The sequence below is a fragment of the Papaver somniferum genome, chromosome 11 (assembly GCF_003573695.1).
Source record: "Papaver somniferum cultivar HN1 chromosome 11, ASM357369v1, whole genome shotgun sequence".
Taxonomy (NCBI): domain Eukaryota; kingdom Viridiplantae; phylum Streptophyta; class Magnoliopsida; order Ranunculales; family Papaveraceae; genus Papaver; species Papaver somniferum.
This window is the reverse complement of record NC_039368.1, coordinates 85,205,879-85,224,143: the sequence shown is the minus strand read 5'-3', so window position 1 is coordinate 85,224,143 and position 18,265 is coordinate 85,205,879. Positions and strand designations below refer to the sequence as shown.

At 35.5% G+C, this 18,265-nt stretch overlaps 2 protein-coding genes across 2 annotated transcripts; both read left to right on the top strand.

The window, feature by feature from the left end:
- Window positions 1–499: 499 nt before the first annotated feature.
- LOC113324720 (S-protein homolog 5-like) lies at window positions 500–2,184 on the top strand. Its single transcript, XM_026573010.1, has 2 exons — window positions 500–852; window positions 2,130–2,184. Exons 1-2 carry the CDS (start codon window positions 500–502, stop codon window positions 2,182–2,184), a joined length of 408 nt encoding a protein of 135 aa, XP_026428795.1.
- Window positions 2,185–4,504: 2,320 nt separating this feature from the next.
- On the top strand, window positions 4,505–12,508 carry LOC113324719. The gene is made up of 5 exons (XM_026573008.1): window positions 4,505–4,621; window positions 4,704–5,159; window positions 10,933–11,317; window positions 12,068–12,219; window positions 12,293–12,508. Exons 1-5 carry the CDS (start codon window positions 4,505–4,507, stop codon window positions 12,506–12,508), a joined length of 1,326 nt encoding a protein of 441 aa, XP_026428793.1.
- Window positions 12,509–18,265: the final 5,757 nt, after the last annotated feature.

Below are 18,265 nucleotides of genomic sequence, written 5' to 3'. Positions count from 1 at the left end.
TTTTGGGTTTACATGTATTTTCTCTTCTAAAGGATTAACTTACACTCGTAATCTCTCTTCTTCCCTTCCTGATTTTTCCGATCCCCCTTCCTCTTGGTGGAGAGGGGGTATTTATAGGGTTAGAGTGTGGGACCCATCTCTGAAGGCCGTTGGAACCTTATCTTCTAGTGTCTTGTGTCCATCACGCAGAGGTCTGCGTTTGCCACTTGATCACGCAGAGACATCCTCGCTCGTCCCACGGGTTGATCGACACGTATACTTCTCAGAGTGTTTAATGAGGGTGGTTGAGATGCCTGCTCGTGTCAGACAAGTGTCTTCTGCCCTGTCACGTCCGTGTCCGCTAACTTTCTCTCCACCGTAGATCTTAGCTTCTTTTGGGATGAGATAAAGTAACTCCTTGGGGTTTATTTGGTGTTCCGTAGTGCATCGTATTTTGATGTCTTGGCCTGCATGCTTTCCACGTATTTTTTCTCTATACACGTGTCTGATAGTAAGATATATGTGTACACATCCTGTGCATATACGGAATGATATTGAAGGTTACAGTGTTTACTTGAATTATCACTGCCAATCCGGGGATGACGATCTAGGTCAACGTGGGCTAAATTTTGGTGAAGAGTGGCACTGGAAATTTCATGTAAACCTTGGTTCAACATACTTTTGGTGTGATTATCGATGGTATGATAACTGGAATTATCGTTGGTATGAAGGCAGCCATGAAGTTTACGATGCGAAAGTAGATACTGCACTAACACCACACTACTTTAATCTCTGCCATACTGATTGCGTTTGGTCTGCTCGCCGAGATGGAATGTATCTCCTTCGACATCCCGAAGGAACATGGGAAAAAAGGTATTCTTGGCCAGCTTGATCTAAAGGTCTTAGAATGGAGTATTTGTTTTGCTGCTAATGTTGATCCGAACTGCATAATGGTAGAAGGTTTAAGTCCCGCACACTCACGTATAATTGCTGCATGTCCTTGTCCCTCTCTATATATTATTTACAGAAAAGTTAGACATCATTTTATTTTTCCTCGATAAAAATGTAACGCTGGTGAAGTCTAATAATGCTTGATTGAAAACCACTGGCCGATCAACAAAATGAATGCAAAAGAAACACCAGCGGTTACATAATCTAAGCCATTATCTGTTTAATAATGCCATTAATTAGCTCCCTTTTTAAATGACGTTTGCTTTTGCACCAGTGGCCACTATCTAATAGTTTTATGTGTCCTTACTTTTCTTTAATATACATTAGTAGTAGTGCTTAAAGATAACGCAAACTGAGTGCAATCTAATGTTACTGCAATCTTACTAGTAAATGTGGTAAAAAAATAAGTGGTAAGAAAACGACTACTTTTACAGGATAGGCAATCAAAAGGTATATTAATATTGTATCATAAGAAAATGGCAAAATCAAACATGTTAAAATCAAAACCGTAGCTTTAATTCGCCCAATTTGAGTCAGACATGTGGATGATAACTTGAATATGTAGGCTGTTGAATTACTTTTATAGTCTTCTTTCTCGTGGTGACCATTCTGCATGCTCTACAAGTTTCACAAATTAAGTTATAGTTTCTTTTTCTTCTCTTTATTCACTAAAAGAAGTTGAGTGATACTCCCTCCGTTTTATTTTATTTGGTATTTTAGGGGTTATTGGGTGTTCCAAAATACATCATAGTTTTAGTATTTTTTCCATATTCTTACTGATTTGTTCTTATTTTGGAATTACACAATATCATTCATTTTTATTGTAATCAGAACTCCAATTTTTAAATCTCATATAATCTTTTATTATGTTCCAAAATGATGGAGAATTTTATAGTATATTCCAGATAAATTACTACGGGATTGTTAACTTTTTTCAGAATTTGGAAAGTAAAAACTAGATCATTTAAATTTTCAAAAAAGAATTAATATGAATAGATTGAAAAGATTTTACTCTCTATGATATTTCTTGATTTCCGTAAAAATCTCTACAACGTCAAGTAAATCGAAATCAAGAGAAGAGAATATATGTTTGCTCAAACGCCATTTGGCTATCATACAAGCCACTACCTATATAGTAAAAAGAAAAAAGAAAAAGACCTCATTAGCTGGATTGAATTTGGAACAGTTTTTGAATGTAGTGCTAGACCTGCTGGTGTCAAGCTTTTGATCAGTGTGAGTACTGTTTGGGGTTGAATGAGGTAATAACGATGTCCATTAAAAGCGTACACATCCCTACTCCTTTTACTACTGTTTGTCAAGTAATAATGCTCGTCTTTTGTTGGTCAAGAGAATTTGCTGATAAGTAAAATAAGGATGCAAAGGATCAACTATCTGAGTTCAATTCTGATAAGGCGGCTCCCTTGCTATGTCTAGCTGATTATATTGCTCATACGCAGAATTGACCTGCTGTAAGGAATGAATTTTTTGTTTACCTCTTTTCAAGGTAGTAGGAAGTAATTCTACCAAATCTCATTTGGTGGAATTAAAAATAACAAATGTCCCAAGGAAATGTGATCTTTTCAAATCTCTCATTTTGGGTGCCACCCCCTAAAGATTGGTGGGAAGCTTATCAAATCTCTTTAACCTTAAAAACTATAAATATATCCCTGTTAAATTTACTCAAAATAGTCGTCAAATAGTACATGAGACATAGAATCCTACGAATTTTTACTTATTAACCAACATAGAGATAACATAGAGATTCGATCAAAACATTTAAAATTCTAATTCATATGAGCCCGACGCTCAACGGTGAGAATACCCACACTCTGAAAAAAGTACTATCAACATTGGTAAATCTGGAGAGGATATTTGGCGAAACTCTATCGGTCAAAATACTAAAAATTAAATAACACTTGGTTTACACTCGTATTTAACCGGCCTTTACTAACACAGTGAAAGAAAAGGTGGGTAAACAAAACTTCCGATAAAACTTAAAGTTTAAAAATTTGTTACACTTGGTTTACACCAAATACTTAACTAGACGTTAATACATCCATCAAACTTAACTCTTTGAAGACCTAACTCTTTTCTCACGAGGACAAGTCCATAAACAAAAGTTTTCTTCTTTCTCCTTTCCGAGTTCACACGGAGGTTTAGTGATGGCGTTCATCAAATCAATCCCTAAAGAAAGGAGTTACAATAGCCATTCGTATTTCATTCAGAATCAAAAGAAGTGGTCTTTGTTCTACTAAAGCCAGATGAGTTATTCTTCTTTGAGTCGTAGCAATTGAAAAAGTGGGAGTCAAACAACAACACCCAATATTTCATAGGGAATTTGTATGGACTAACTCCGGTATAATTCCAAGAGAATCAACTAGACAGTCAGACTCAATCAAGGAAAATATATCCAAGAGTTATATCTCTGTTTCTCAATGTAATCAGCAAATCAAACAGATAGAAATCCGCGAGCCTGATTATTATGAGAAAAAACTTAAACGGTACCAAAGACCAATGTTCAAGTATCAATCAATTTCAATTAACAACCAAAGGTTGGGTTACTACTCACAATCTGTGATATTTCAATTATATAAACAAATATAATGTGAAAAAAAAATAACACAGAGAACAGAAGTTTTATTAACGAGTAAACCGCAAATGTAGAAAAATCCCGGGACCTAGTCCAGATTTACCACATTGTATTAAGCCGTTACAAACTCTAGCCGACTACAAGTTAACTTCGGACTGGAATGTAGTTGAGCCCTAACCAATCTTAGACTGATTAAGATACAGTCGTGTTCCGTATGTCTCTGAATCCCTACAGGACTTTACGCACTTGATTCCCTTAACTGATCTCACCCATAACTAAAAATTTCTACGACCCAAAATCAATAATAATTTGGTGAATGATCGGTCAGAATTGACCATTAATTAACGGCAACTTCGTTGTTCATATATACATGCGTGTGAAGGTGGTGGAAACATTTTCTTTCTGTTTATAGTTCTAGTTATCCAACAATATATGTATGTTGGATGTCAATTTTAATGCTTCCATCTGAAGCATTAAGAAACAAACACGGATACATGAAGTATGTTCCTTTTTGAACCTGGGATGAAGGTGAGTTGGGTGGACAACCCCAATCAGGGGGTCGCCTTATAATCCAGGGGTTCACATACACTCTCCCAATTCCATTTTTATGAAAGTTTCATGGTAATAAGATGATATATATTAAATAGATGAGCATGGCATAATTCAAGTTTGAGTTGATTTATATTTTTAACAATGTAGATTCATGAATATAATTTTACAAATTTTTCCACCTAAAACGTGTTGCAGAAGCAACACCAAAAACACACATTGCATCTTCAACGTTATTATTGATGAAAATTACAAATTAAAAACACACCCGGACAAAAATATTTTAGAGTTTTTTGTTATTCATATTGTTCTGAGAAATTATAAATCGAGTGACTAAATCTTTTGGTTTGTTTTTTTGGTTATTTCAGCGCGATGGTGGTCGAGGTGATTGTGGTGGCCGAATGACGGGGAACAGACATTATATCTTTAGAGAGCATGCAGCCGAAGTCTATTGATTCTAGTGATAACATTTGGCTCGAGAGGAATATTACTGATGATGAAATGTTGTCTGCTTTGAAGAAACTGGGTCAAGACAGGCCCCCAGGCCCGATGGTTTTCAAGTTAATGTTATCGTGAAATGTTGGGATTTTATAACAATTGACATTATGAAAGTCTTCAAGATTTTTGAAAGAAGTGGCTGAATCGATTGGCGACTCAAATCTACATTTCTACCTCTCTTATTCCTAAGAAAGAGTACGTGGAAAAAGTGAAAGATTTAAGACATATTAGCTTAACCAATTCTGTTTATAAAGCTATTTACAAGGTTTTAGCCGAAAGATTGAAAACTATGCTCCATAAGCTCGTTTCCAATCATCAATCTGCTTTTGTCGAAGGTCGTCAAATATTGGATAGCGTTCTTATTGAAAACGCATGCCTGGACTCTAGATTGATAGTTGATATTCCGGGTGTTGTTTACAAGATGGATCTTGACAAAGCTTTCGATAATGTCAAATGGGTTTTCTTGATAAAGTTTTCATCAAAATGGGTTTTGGTGACATTTGGAGAAAATGGATTGCAGGGTGTGTTAGGAGGGTTCCATTCTCTTTTCTTGTCAATGGAAGCTCTTGCGGCAAATACTCTAGCCAAAAAGGTTTGTGCCAAGGGGATCCATTATCTCCATTTTTATTTCTTCTTGTTTCTGAAGTCCTCACTGTTGGAAAGACGATTAATAAAAATACTTTTAAAGATTTTAATTTAGTGTTTCTTTTGTGAATGAAAACTTATTAGTCCCACATAGTGAAGTTTCCACTCTTTAGTTGTTTTTAAGAGACTATATAAGATTTTTCGTCCCACATAGGAGAGGAACTCTTCTTAACTTGAGTTTGTCAATTATATAAACAAATTCACTTCTTTTGTAAAAGCATGGAAAAAAAAGGGGTTGCTCTATATTCTAGAGGGACCCCTATATGGTAAAGGGGTTGCTCTATATTTTAGAGGGACCCATACATGGGAAAGGGGTTTCTCTATATTTTAGAGAGACCCCAAAGGGGATTCTCTATATTTTAGAGAGACTCCCAAGGGAAATATTTTGTATTTCTTTCTTTAGCATTCACGATTTTCCTTAATGTTTTTTCGAAGTTGCCAAGTTCAAGTTGAGCATCTACTACATATGCTAGTAGTAGGTGTATTAGGGTGTTTTATCCTGGAGATATCCGTCCTGTGAGGGCTATAACATCACTCTTGAGTGTAGCCGGGCGCTAGTGTCTTAAGGACAGCGTGTTGAACACGCGACTCACTCTGTTTTCCAAAGTTTTGCCCTGTTGTTGTTGCGGAGATATGGGGAGCTTGTTCATTTCGTCAAAGCAATCACTTTCACTATAAATGAGCTAAGTATCAATAACTTTTTGCTTATTTGATTTTTCTTTGTTTTTGATTATTGCACCCAACAATCTTAAGACATTAATTATTTGTAATAATCGAAAATGGTTGGTCTTGTGAATCATGGATGTTAATTGTGGAGTGAAAAAAAAAAACGAATTTTTGGTCAGCTGTAGAGTTTCGAATTTATCTCTCAACATAGAAGGAATTTCGATGACCCCTTTTGACACAACGTAGTAGACATCCTGATAATTACCCGCGTAAAATTTCAGAACTTTTGGAGTTGTAAAAATATTTTTTTGATATTGTACAAAACAGAAAAACGTTTCTGAAAAATTCTGATATGCAGAAATTTGTTGTTAACTAAATTAATTTTTGTGGGGTAACCATGAGTTTTTTGAAACGCTGATTCAAACGAAGTTTGTATATCTAGATGTTATCTTCAAAACTCATATTTTACTTTCTGATTTGGAATTGGGATTTGTGAATAAAGGTGTCATCTCCGAGGGACATGGCTAATAGCCGCATGTGGTTGGAAACAAATCTTCCAAAGATGGCAAAGGTGAGAACATCGAACGCAACACTAAGTGTGGTCTTCATAATAAAGGTATGTTTCGTAAACCTGAATCTAGCATTACTTTAATTAAGGGTGATTTTTATGTTTGTAAATTCCTAGCCATATGGCAGTAAATTGTAGACAACGTAAAAAACTTAATAACTAGTAAGTTAATGTTAATTTAGTTGAAACAAACTAGAACGAGTTCAGTGGCATGATTTCGGAAGTTATTTTAATAACCAATGTGAGAGATATTGATGGGTGGACTTTGGAGCCACTAAGCATGTTTGCTGAAACAGAGACCTGTTCACCTCCTATTAGAGGATAGGGGATGTCGAGAAACTCTATATGAGTAACTCATCTGCAACAGAGGTTGCATAAAAGGAAAATGTCGAGCAGAAGCTCATATCTGTAATATTCTCACATTGAATGAAGTTTTCATGTTCCGGGCATATGCAAGAATCTTGTATCTTTTTATGTTGTAGATGGTAAAAGATTGAAGATCTTAAGTGAATTTAGAAAACTTGTTGTAACTAAGGGCAGTGATTTTTTAGGCGACGGTTATAAGACTTAGGGTCTTTATAAGCTTAAAGGAAAATCTGATAAAATGAACATAGTTGATTCTTGTGCTTTCTTTTGTGTGACTTTGACATGTAAATTATAAGTCAATGCATAAACTGGATAGTATAGGCTACATACCCAAATTTAACTTGGATATTGAACACAAAAGTTAAATTCGCGTAGAATCAAAATATGATAAAAAAAAACCTTTTAGCAAAATGTTCATCGAAATTCTAAACCCTTAGAATTAATTCACTCGGACCTAGTTGACATGAATCCGGTTCAAACTAGAGGTGGTAAGAAATGGTTTATTACTTTTATAGACGACTGTACTAGGTAATGTTATATATATTTGCTTAGAGGTAAGGACGATGCCTTAGAACCTTTAAGATGTATAAAATTGAAGTTGAAAACCAAATGAATACTACCATTAAAACCATTAGGTCTGACCGTGGTGGTGAGTATAAAATTCCGAAAGGAGATTTTTGTGTAAAACATGCCATAATACACGAAGTTACCCCTCCTTATTCACCTCAGTCGAGTGGTGTAGCTGAACGTAAGAACCGTACCCTTAAGGAGATGATGAATGCCATGTTAATTAGTTTAGGATTACCTTCGAACTTGTGGGGGGGAAGCTGTCCTCTCAGCCTGCTATATCCTGAACAGAGTACCTTTTAAAGGATCAGATAAAACTCCATATGAACTGTGGAAAGGTAGACAACCTTATTATGCATACTTCAAAGTGTGGGGGTGTTTGGCTAAGGTTGCCATCCCTAAACCTAAAATAGAGGACCCAAAAATATAGCTTCGTCCATAGCATTTACCGAAACCCCACTCTGCTAAGAAGCTTCATTTAGTGAAATGGACAAAGTCCGTCTGAAGCAGACTTGGGATCATGCTAGTTTACCTCCGGGAAGTAAGACCATAGGATGTAAATGAGTCTTTAAGAGGAAACGTAAGATAGATGGAACTGTGGAAAACTTATGAGGCTAGGTTGATATTTAAAGGATATAAATTAAAAGTAGGTGTACATTTCCTTGATTCTAATTCGCATGTGACAAGAATTACTTCCGTTGAGATGTTAATTGTTATTACTGCCATAAACAACTTAGAGATACATCAGATGGATGTTAATACAAATTTTATAAAGCCGTGAATTAGATAAAGAAATTTACATAGACCAACCTGAGGACTTTGTAGTGAAAGGTTGTGAAGACAAAGATTGCAAGTTGAACAAATCTTTGTATTGTTTTCAAATAAGCACGTAAACAGTGACATGATAATTTGATCATGTGATAATGAGTAGTGGATTTAAGGTAATGAATCTGACCAGTATATTTGCAAGTAACTTGTTAAGGATGCCTATGTGATTGTATGCTTGTATATTGATGATATGCTTATACTTGATATAAACGTAGATATAATTAATTCCACTAAAACATACGTTGAATGATAACGTTGACTTGAAAGACTTAGACCTTATTGATGTAATCATAAGGATGAGGATTAGAAGATAATCTAACATTTATAGTCTTAGTCATTCTCATTGTGTAGAATTTGTGCTTATGAGATACAATTAATCTGATTGTAAGCATGCCTTACTCCGTATGATTCTTCTTGTAGATTCGAGAAAAATAAGAGTAATGGAATATCTTAACTTGAATACTCAAGAGTTATAAGATGTCTGATGAATTTAATGAACTGTAAGAGTCCAGACATTGCCTATATTGTGAGTAAGTTAAGTATATATACTTGTAGTTCAGAACAAGAGCATTGGGATGCGCTTAATAGAGTATTATGGTACCTAAAATACTCTATTACCTTTTGTTTTATTTATGAAAGGTACCTTGTTGTCCTTGAGGGACTTTGTGATGCAAACTGGATAGTTGACTCGGAGGAGTCTAAGTCTACCAGTGGATATGTTTTCACTCTAGCAAGAGGGTTTGTTTCTGGAAGTTTTTCAGACAAACATATATTGCTCAATTCATTATGGAATCTGAGAGTATTGCGTTAGATAAAGCACGAGAGGGGGCCGAGTGCCTAAGATGCTTTTGAGAAGACATTCCTCTCTGGCATAGGCCTGTGTCAGCTATATCTATACATTGTGTTAGCCAAGCTATAATAGTTAAAGCTAAGTAATAACTAATCTCAATCGACGTTATTTTCATTGATTGGCTAAAGTCTAAGGAGAATTTCGCGCAACCTTTGACGAAAGATTTGTATAAAGAGATAGTCAAAAATGCATCGAGGGGGTTGGGGCTTAAGCTCATATATTAAACTTACCATGAAGGATACTCAACCTTGCTGACTGGAGATCCCATGATCAAGGTTTCGAATGAGAAACTAATTTGTGGTGGGTAAAGGTAAACACTATCAGAGATTTTCATTCTCTGTCCCTTCCCTATGATGTAGACGTGATAGTGTGACTGCATGTGTAGGATGACTTTTTAATAAGTCTTAATGAGTTCTATAGTTTCAGTTTAAGATTGAAGTGGGGTGTAGCAGTAAACACTCTTGATGGAATTCACCTATCTGAATGGGGAAGTGGGTCGCTTCCTATGAGAATATGAGCTGATTCTCTAGAGCATTCTGAGAAACAGGATAAGTCCAGGGCAAAACGGACACAACGGCACGAGCTTGGCAGCAACCTTGGAGATATCATGCGTGGTTATTATCGCGGATTACACCAAACGCTAGCAGTTCAAGACATCGCGTTCACTGTCTATCAAGTAGTTCCGGTAATCTCTCACTAAGCAAAGGTTCAAGATCTCATGGACACCTCTGCCTATAGTGGTATTTCCTGTTTTTCGTTTTTATCTATTTTTAATTCATTTTGAGAAAATGAGTTTTATGTTGTTTTTATGGTCTTGGTATTACTAGTTCTTAGGACCTAAGGGTCACTAAGGGTTCACTAGTTCATGATTTTTCACTTTGGTGAAAGAAACCTTTAGTCTCACTTGTGAGAAACTAAAGATGAAAGCTCTCTATACTATTATGATTTATGCAATCCATAGTATGACCCTGGGATCAACACACTACTGTGTGAAGGAGAGGACGTTGAAATGGCTAGTATGAATTCAACATACACGATCTGTCTGTCTGTTCAGTCAGTTCGGGTCGTAAGATTGGGTTGTTGATTTACCAAGATCTATCTGTGTTTTTCACGTTTTATTGAGTTTTCATTCATGTGGGGATTGTTGGGAAAACGATTAATAAAAATACTTTTTAAAGATTTTAATTTAGTGTTTCTTTTGTGAATGAAAACTTATTAGTCCTACATAGTGGAGTTTCCACTCTTTAGTTGTTTTTAAGAGACTATATAAGATTTTTAGTCCCACATAGGGGAGGAACTCTTCTTAACTTGAGTTTGTTAATTATATAAACAAATTCACTTCTTTTGTAAAAGCATGGAAAAAAAAGGGGTTGCTCTATATTCCAGAAGACCCCTATATGGTAAAGGGAAAACATGGGAAAGGGGTTTCTCTATATTTTAGAGAGACCCCAAAGGGGATTTTCTATATTTTAGAGAGACCCCAAAGGGAAATATTTTGTATTGCTTTCATTAGCATTCGCGATTTTCCTTAATGTTTTTCCGGAGTTGCCAAGCTCAAGTTGAGCATCTACTACATATGCTAGTAGTAGGTGTATTATGGTGTTTTATGCTGGAGATATCCGTCCTGTGAGGGCTATAGCATCACTCTTGAGTGTAGCCGGGCGCTAATGTCTTAAGGACATCGTGTTGAACACGCGACTCACTCTGTTTTCCAAGTTTTGCCTTGTTGCTGTTGCGGAGATATGGGGAGCTTGTTCATTTCGTCAAAGCAATCACTTCCACTATAAAGGAGCTAAGTATCAATAACTTTTTGCTTATTTGATTTTTCTTTGTTTTTGATTATTGCATCCAACACTCACAACTATGTTCTCTAAGGCTGCTGAATTGGGTTGGATTGGTGTCTTTCAAGTTCACGAAAATGGTACAAAAATCGGTCATTTCCAATTCGCTGACAATACGCTGGTGTTCCTTGACGCCGATATCCACCAGATCAGGATGCTTAAGTACAACCTCATGCTTTTCGAATATGCATCCGGTCTGCACACTAATTTTGGTAAGAGAAATATCTTTGTTGTTGGAAATGTCGTTAATTTGAACTTGTTGGCTTCTTTTTTCGGTTGTTCTGCGGAAGCTTTGCCTTCTATTTATTTGGGCATTCCTTTGGAGGATAAAGCTCTTTCTAGCAACAAATGGGACAAAGTTATAGAAATTTACAATGGAAGACTTGCTTTTTGGAAAGGTTGCTTGCTAAGTAAGGCAGGTAAGCTCACTCTCATTAGAAGTGTCCTCACAAGCATTCCGGTCTATTATTTTTCTCTCTTCATGTGTCTAGTGTCTGTCATTTCGAAAATTGAGAAACTGATTAGAGATTTCCTTTGACACGATTCTACTAATGCCAAAAAACACCATTGGGTTAGTTTGATTTTTTTTTTCAAACCATTTAAACAAGGTGGTCTAGCAATTAGAAACTTAAGAATTATGAATATAAGTCTTCTTATGAAGTGGTGGTGGAGATTAGATAAGGAAGAAAATTCTTTGTGGGCTAAAATTATAGAAGAAAAGTATGGGTTAGAAATTGGCAGTTGTAGAACTAGGCACGTGAATTCCACTCATGGTGTCAATTTATGGAAACAAATTGGGTCTGTTAAAGATAACTTCTTTGAAAACATACAATTCAAAATTGTAAAGGGTGACAAAATCCGAGTGTGGGAAGATAAATGGTGCAACTCTGGCTCCCTTGCTAGTGTGTGTCCAAACCTTTACCTTTCTTCGATCTCGAAAAAATTTCCATTCACCGAGCTTATATGGCAGGGAACTTGGGTTTCAGCTGGAATATGGGTTTAACCCATAGAAGATTTACTGAAATAGAAATTAGCGAACTGGTTATTATGTTTTCCAAGTTAAATTCAATTGTTCTTTATCCGGATGAAGAAGATTCGTTGGTCTGGACAGGTGACAAGATGGGTGTTTTTTCGGTCCGTTCTGCTTATTTGAAGTTCTTGTTCTTCAGATTTCCCATCTAAGAAGATTTGGACGCGTGATTGGCCGCATAAGGTTGCCTTCTTCTTGTGGAAATGTGCCTTGATCAGGTTGTCTACCTTGGATAATCTTTACCAAAGGAATTCAGCTGTACTAACTCCAAGTGGTAATGCTATCGCGAATGTTTGCTCTCTTTGTAAGCTAACTGTTGAGTCCAATACTCATTTTCTTTATGGAGTGCTCTTTAACTAAACAGATTTGGAGATATTTTTTCTTGGAGGCGGATAGGTCCGTCAATCTTTCGGGTTCCACCATAGATCTTATTAAGAACTGGCCAACTTCTCGTTTATCAGCTTATCAGCTCGTAGTAAGGAGGTGTGAAAGCGTCTTCCAGGTGCTGTTCTCTGGGCTATTTGGAATGAGAGAAACGCTAAAACTTTCAACAACAAGTAGCGAAAAGTTGAGGAGCTGATTATTGACATAAAAATGAAGATTTTTCAATGGGTTAGATACTCCCCGTGTATGTCTGGGTTAGTAGTTAGCAATGTTATTACTAAGTAGCGGGAAATTTTCTTCAACCCTCCTTAATGTGTTCTTTTATTTTTTAGGACTTACTAGTCGTTTTGCCTGGCTGTTTTTTGGGATCTAGTTCCTGTACTTTTTTTTAGATCTGGATATTATTTAGTTTGGGGATTTGCTTTTCTCTAGTTTCTTTGGTGTTTGTAAGCATTCCTTTTTCCATTAATATATTTTCCTTTACTGAGCAAAAAAAAAAAGGTCTGGGAACATGCATACAAAACTACAAAGATGAAGGCTACGAGTTCAAAAGACTATCAATAGATTATAGGTGGTATAGGAGGTCAATGTGTATCAGGAAACCAAATCAAAAATAAATTCGGGACGAGACGAGGTGAAGCCGAGCCACATCCACGGACTCAAATCTAGTTTACATAAATCCCTGGCACTTGTAATGCAACAAAGTTATAAATCTCCGGAAATTCTGAATCATGTGAGCAGACACCCAAGTTGCAGCTTAAAATGATCTTCTTATTGCGGTGAAAAGAAAGAAAAGAAAGTAGCAAGCAAGAAAGAAAAAACAGCAACACATCGTAAGTTCGTGGGATATTGGATAAATGCGAATAACAAATTTGACCGGCCATGTATTGGCTGATGTAAATTAGCAAAGTTCAAAGGATCCCAAACCATGCAGATATTAGTGCACAACAACGAAGACAAGTTTTCATCTAACTACTAGACGTGCTAGCAACAAGTTAAGCTGACTAGATCTTTTGGGCTTTTACCAACCGAAAAACCGACTCCCATAGTCTATCCCCACTTTGTTTGACTTTCTTTGACCGAGTCGTCGTTCGTTAGTTTTTTTTTTCCTTTTTTGTTTCTTTTGAGTTAGCCTTTATACGACGAGCAACGGATAATTACCAGCTTACACGTGGTCTCAATAATAATTAGCTTCCACGTGAAATCATCATCCACGCGTCGCCGTAATAATTTGCTTGGTCTGATATGTTGGTGGGTCCAGTCGTGATCAACAATGCACGTGTGTTTTTGGACCCACTCCCCAAATTTAAGAACAAAGATAGGTTTTAGATTAGACAGATCATGGATCCACATAATACAGATTAGTTTTTCATTCATCACCTCTTTTAGAACGTGGGTGAACGAAACCTCATTACTTCGAAAATGATGGGGAAATGAAATACTGATTGTGCTGGCTCGGATGAAATCCAGCTTTTGCTATACTATATTTTCATATCAGCTGCCAAGTTACGGGATCCGTATGGAAATAACCTATGTCTACAGGTGCACGACATATGATGTCGAAGCTCCATCACTAAAATGTACCCAAAAAAAACACTGAATTTTTGATCGTGGGGAAAAAGTATATTTGTTGTTGCTACTATTGTTTTAAAAACATCAAAGATTCGATATATAAGTTTATGGAAAAAATACTCCTTTCTTTCAGGATCATCTTTTTTCAAGGAAGAATACAATCAAATTAAATGGTAGGAATTATTTCCGGAATATACCAAAACAAAAATGGTACAACTAAATCAAGATTGGTTTTTGAAAGATTTTAAGAAATTCCACGGATTCAAAGTTATGTAGAAAGAAAGTCGTAAGGCATTTGAGAAAAATATATCTGAGTTAGTGTTTCAAATTCCTATTTGTTCTTGTTTTCCCGATTTTAATGTACTCACTGCTCATATTGAGTTGGCACAATGAGTTGCATTACTACAGCCATTCACGTATTAGTCAAAAAAAAAAAAAGAGACGAGAATTGTGAAGTTATGCCTTTCTGTTGTCTTTTACAAAACCAAAAATAAATAATCACTTTGCAAATAAGTTTCCCCGTATATTTATCGATTTAAAGATCCAGGGTTTAAACACGAATCAAAAGATGAAAATTAATAAAGAGAAAGATCTAGCGAATGTTGAATTTCTCCGTCTTATTAATATGTGTTCTGAAGACGATCGTTTAGTCTACATCTTTAATGTGCGTTCTGAAGACGATCGTCTAATGCTCGAAAGGTCATGGTCCAACTAATATCTTTAGAAAAGAAGCTAATGTCAGTATATGTAACCAAATCATCACCTGCATGGGATTTGGAGTTCTTGATTTAAATGATATAAGTACGTGGACTCTCCTCTATATGCTCACGGAAGCAAAATCCTCTCTTTAAGCCTTGTGTGGACAAACTCAAATTAAGATTGGCTAGTTGGGAAAATGCCCCTCTAAATCCAGCACAAAGACAAATTCTCTGTCACTTCCACCACCATCATCATCCAAATTAACTGTTTCAAGTTCCCAGAACAAATTTATAAAGACCTAAACAAGATTTAAAGGAATTTTTTCTGATGTAAGGATATTGACTCTCCAATGAATACTACCCAGAAGCTTGGACTTCTATCGGGAAGACAAAACTTTTGGGTTGCCTTGGATTCCTTTTCTTCTCTATAAATAAGAGACTTCACTCGCATATACTTTCCTTATTCAATGCTACAAAGCATAATGAACCCATCGTACTTTCTTTATTGTAGACACTGAAATTTCATTGCAGATGTGTTAATAATAAAGAATCTATAATTGACCTTGGGTTCTAATTAGTTAGATATACATTTTACATAGCCAAAAGGTAATTAAATCGTTCTACTACTCATAATGGTGGATTTATTTTTTAATTTTACTAGTTAGATAGAGCGGGTAACAAGATACAGTGCAAAATTAGTAGAATGACACATCAATCCCTGATAAAATCTCATTTTGAGATGGTTTGTTTTCTAAACAATTTTTTGTTGCCCATTACTTAGTTTTCTAAGATCATACTTAGTCAGTTTTTCCAAGTTCATATTTAGTGTTCTTTGCTTGCCATCGAAGGAAGGGGAGATACAAAGTAAAAAAATATTACACTGTCGAGTTTCTTCTTTTCTGTTTGGTATATCACAGCTATTATCTTAATGCAGTGTTGCTTTAGTTGTTTCCTCATGAATAACGTTTGCTTTGCTATGGAACATTTAAACAAAGCATATATGATAGTAGAAAGTAGCTCTGACATTTTTTATCCTTGTCAATGTAGTTAAAAAAGGAATTCTTCCCTTTCTTGTAGGCACGATTTCAAATTGTTGAAACCTGTAGAAAATCTGATATCAAAGACTTAATGAAAGAACACAAACTTGACTCTCAAGAAAAAACTTTTCCTAACAAGATCAAACTATAAAACAAAAAATCTTCTAGAAAAACCCTATTCGTAAAAAAACTCTAATACTGGAAAACTTGCTTCTCGAGTTTACTTATTATGCATGCTAAACACCCGTATAAACTTATGCTAGTTATTCCCAAGATACCGCATCAATTTCACCTAGTTTCTTCCATAGTAGTTGCATCAACTTCTACTAGTTGCTTTCATATAAGAAACATCAACTTCTACTAGTTACTTCACCCAACGGGATCAACTTTGATTAGTTGCTTCCATATAAGCAACATCAACTTCTACTAGTTGCTTCATCCAACGGGATCAACTTTGATTAGTTGCTTCTCATACTATCTTGGTTTAACCTTCAACATCCTCTCTTAAACCAAGATACTCTTTACTGATTATCCCAAGCTTTCCATGCAAGTAGATGAACGTGTTAGACTTCAAAGACTTTTTGAAAATATCAGTTACTTGATTTTCAGTTTCACAAAATTCCACAGCTATCCCCTTGTTACTGGCAAGTTCTCTAATGTAATGATAATTGATATCAATATGATTACTCATTCCATGAAGCATAAGATTATTTGTCAAAGAAATTGAAGACTTGTTATCACAAACTATTGTTGTAGGTGTTTTCTTCCCATGAAAAAGATATTTCAGCATCATACTCAACCATGCAGCTTGTGTAGGACAATTTCCAACAGCTATATACTCTGCTTCCATAGTAGATAAGCAATAACTTGTTGTTTCTTTGATGACCAGGAGAAAAATAATGTTCCTATATGAAATGCATAACTAGAATGTTCTTTCTTCCTTCCATGTCTCCAGCCCAATCATTATCTGTATATCCAACCAACTTTGGATCTTCTGAAACTGTGTAAAGAATTCTCAAGTTAGTTGTTCCTCTAACATATTTCAAAATACGTTTTGCAGCTTGTAAGTGTGACTGTCTTGGAGATTCCATAAATCTACTATTCAATCCAACTGCATACATAATATCAGGTCTTGTAGCTGTTAAATATCTAAGACATCCAAAACACTTAAAGTATGTTGAATTCACAAGTTCTCCAGATCCATTTTTTGTCAACTTCAATCTTTCCTCTAGTGGTGTTAAAATTGGATTATAATTATCCATCTTGAAACTCTTAAAAAATTCTTCTTTCAGTTTGTTGTACTTCAATGCCCAGAAAATATGACATCAACCCAAGATCTGTCGTCGCTAGCTCATTCACCATATCCTCCCTGAATTCCTTGATCATCTCTGAGCTATTTCAAGAGAATCAACTTTCATGTATAAAGTGTATTCATATGGACATCTTGTAAACGCTTTCTTTATGAATAAGAATCTATTCTTGCATACCAAGCACGTGGTGTTGTTTCAAGCCAAACAAAGATTTATTTTGCATGATATAACATGCTGGTTGTTCAACATAACTTCTTCTTCCAGTATACCATTCAAAAATGTTGACCTCACATTCATATGAAAAATCTTCCAATGTTTCTGCGTAGCTAAAGCAATAATCATGCGTATTATATCAAGTATTGCAACTCGTGCAAACACTTCTGAATAATCTATTCCTTGTTTCTGTCTATATCTCTTAGCAACTAATCTTGCTTTCAGTCGATCTACTTCACCATCTGATTTGTACTTTGTTTTGTAAACCAATTTAACACCTATAGCTTTCTTACCTTGTGGAAGTTCAGTAAGTTCTCATGTGTCATTCTTCTCAATTGAGTGTATTTCAGCTTCCATAGCTTGTACCCATCCTTTATTTTTAGAAGCTTCTTCATAAGCTACAGGATCACAGCCTCCAAAGAGTGCAAAATTAATCACTTCATCATTTGTATCATCATCATCTCTTGATAAGACATAATCATTCATATGTGCTGGTATGACATGATTTCTTCCAGGTCTTCCTTCTTCTTGTTGTGGTGCAACATCAGTTCTTTCTTCTTCTTGATTTTCTACATCATCATCCTAACTATTCATTTCTTCTTCAACTATAATTGGTACTGTCCTTACAGTTTTTCTTGTTGAAATAGTGTTCCAATCCCATTGTGAATCTTCATCATAGATCACATCGATCTACTTTTCCTGTTTCTGGATTGAACAATTTATATCCTTTTGTTACTGAACTATAGCCAACAAGAATACACTTTACACTCTTATCATCCAACTTCTTTCTAATCTCTTTAGGCACATGTGTATATTCAATGCACCCAAATACTAAATATTCTAAGATGTCTTACACTTGGTCTTGTACCACTCCAAGCCTCATATGTTTTCTTATTATTCAAACTATTTGTAGGACATCTGTTAGGTAAATAAACTGCACAATCAACTGCATAAATTCTTTGGTAGATTCTTTGTTCTTCTTATGGTATGTACCATATCCATTATAGTTATATTCTTCCTTTATGCAACACCATTCTGTTGTGGTGTATATCTAGCAGTTAACTGATGTTGAATACCATGTTTACAGTATACTCTTTGCCTATATCAGTTCTTAAAATCTTGA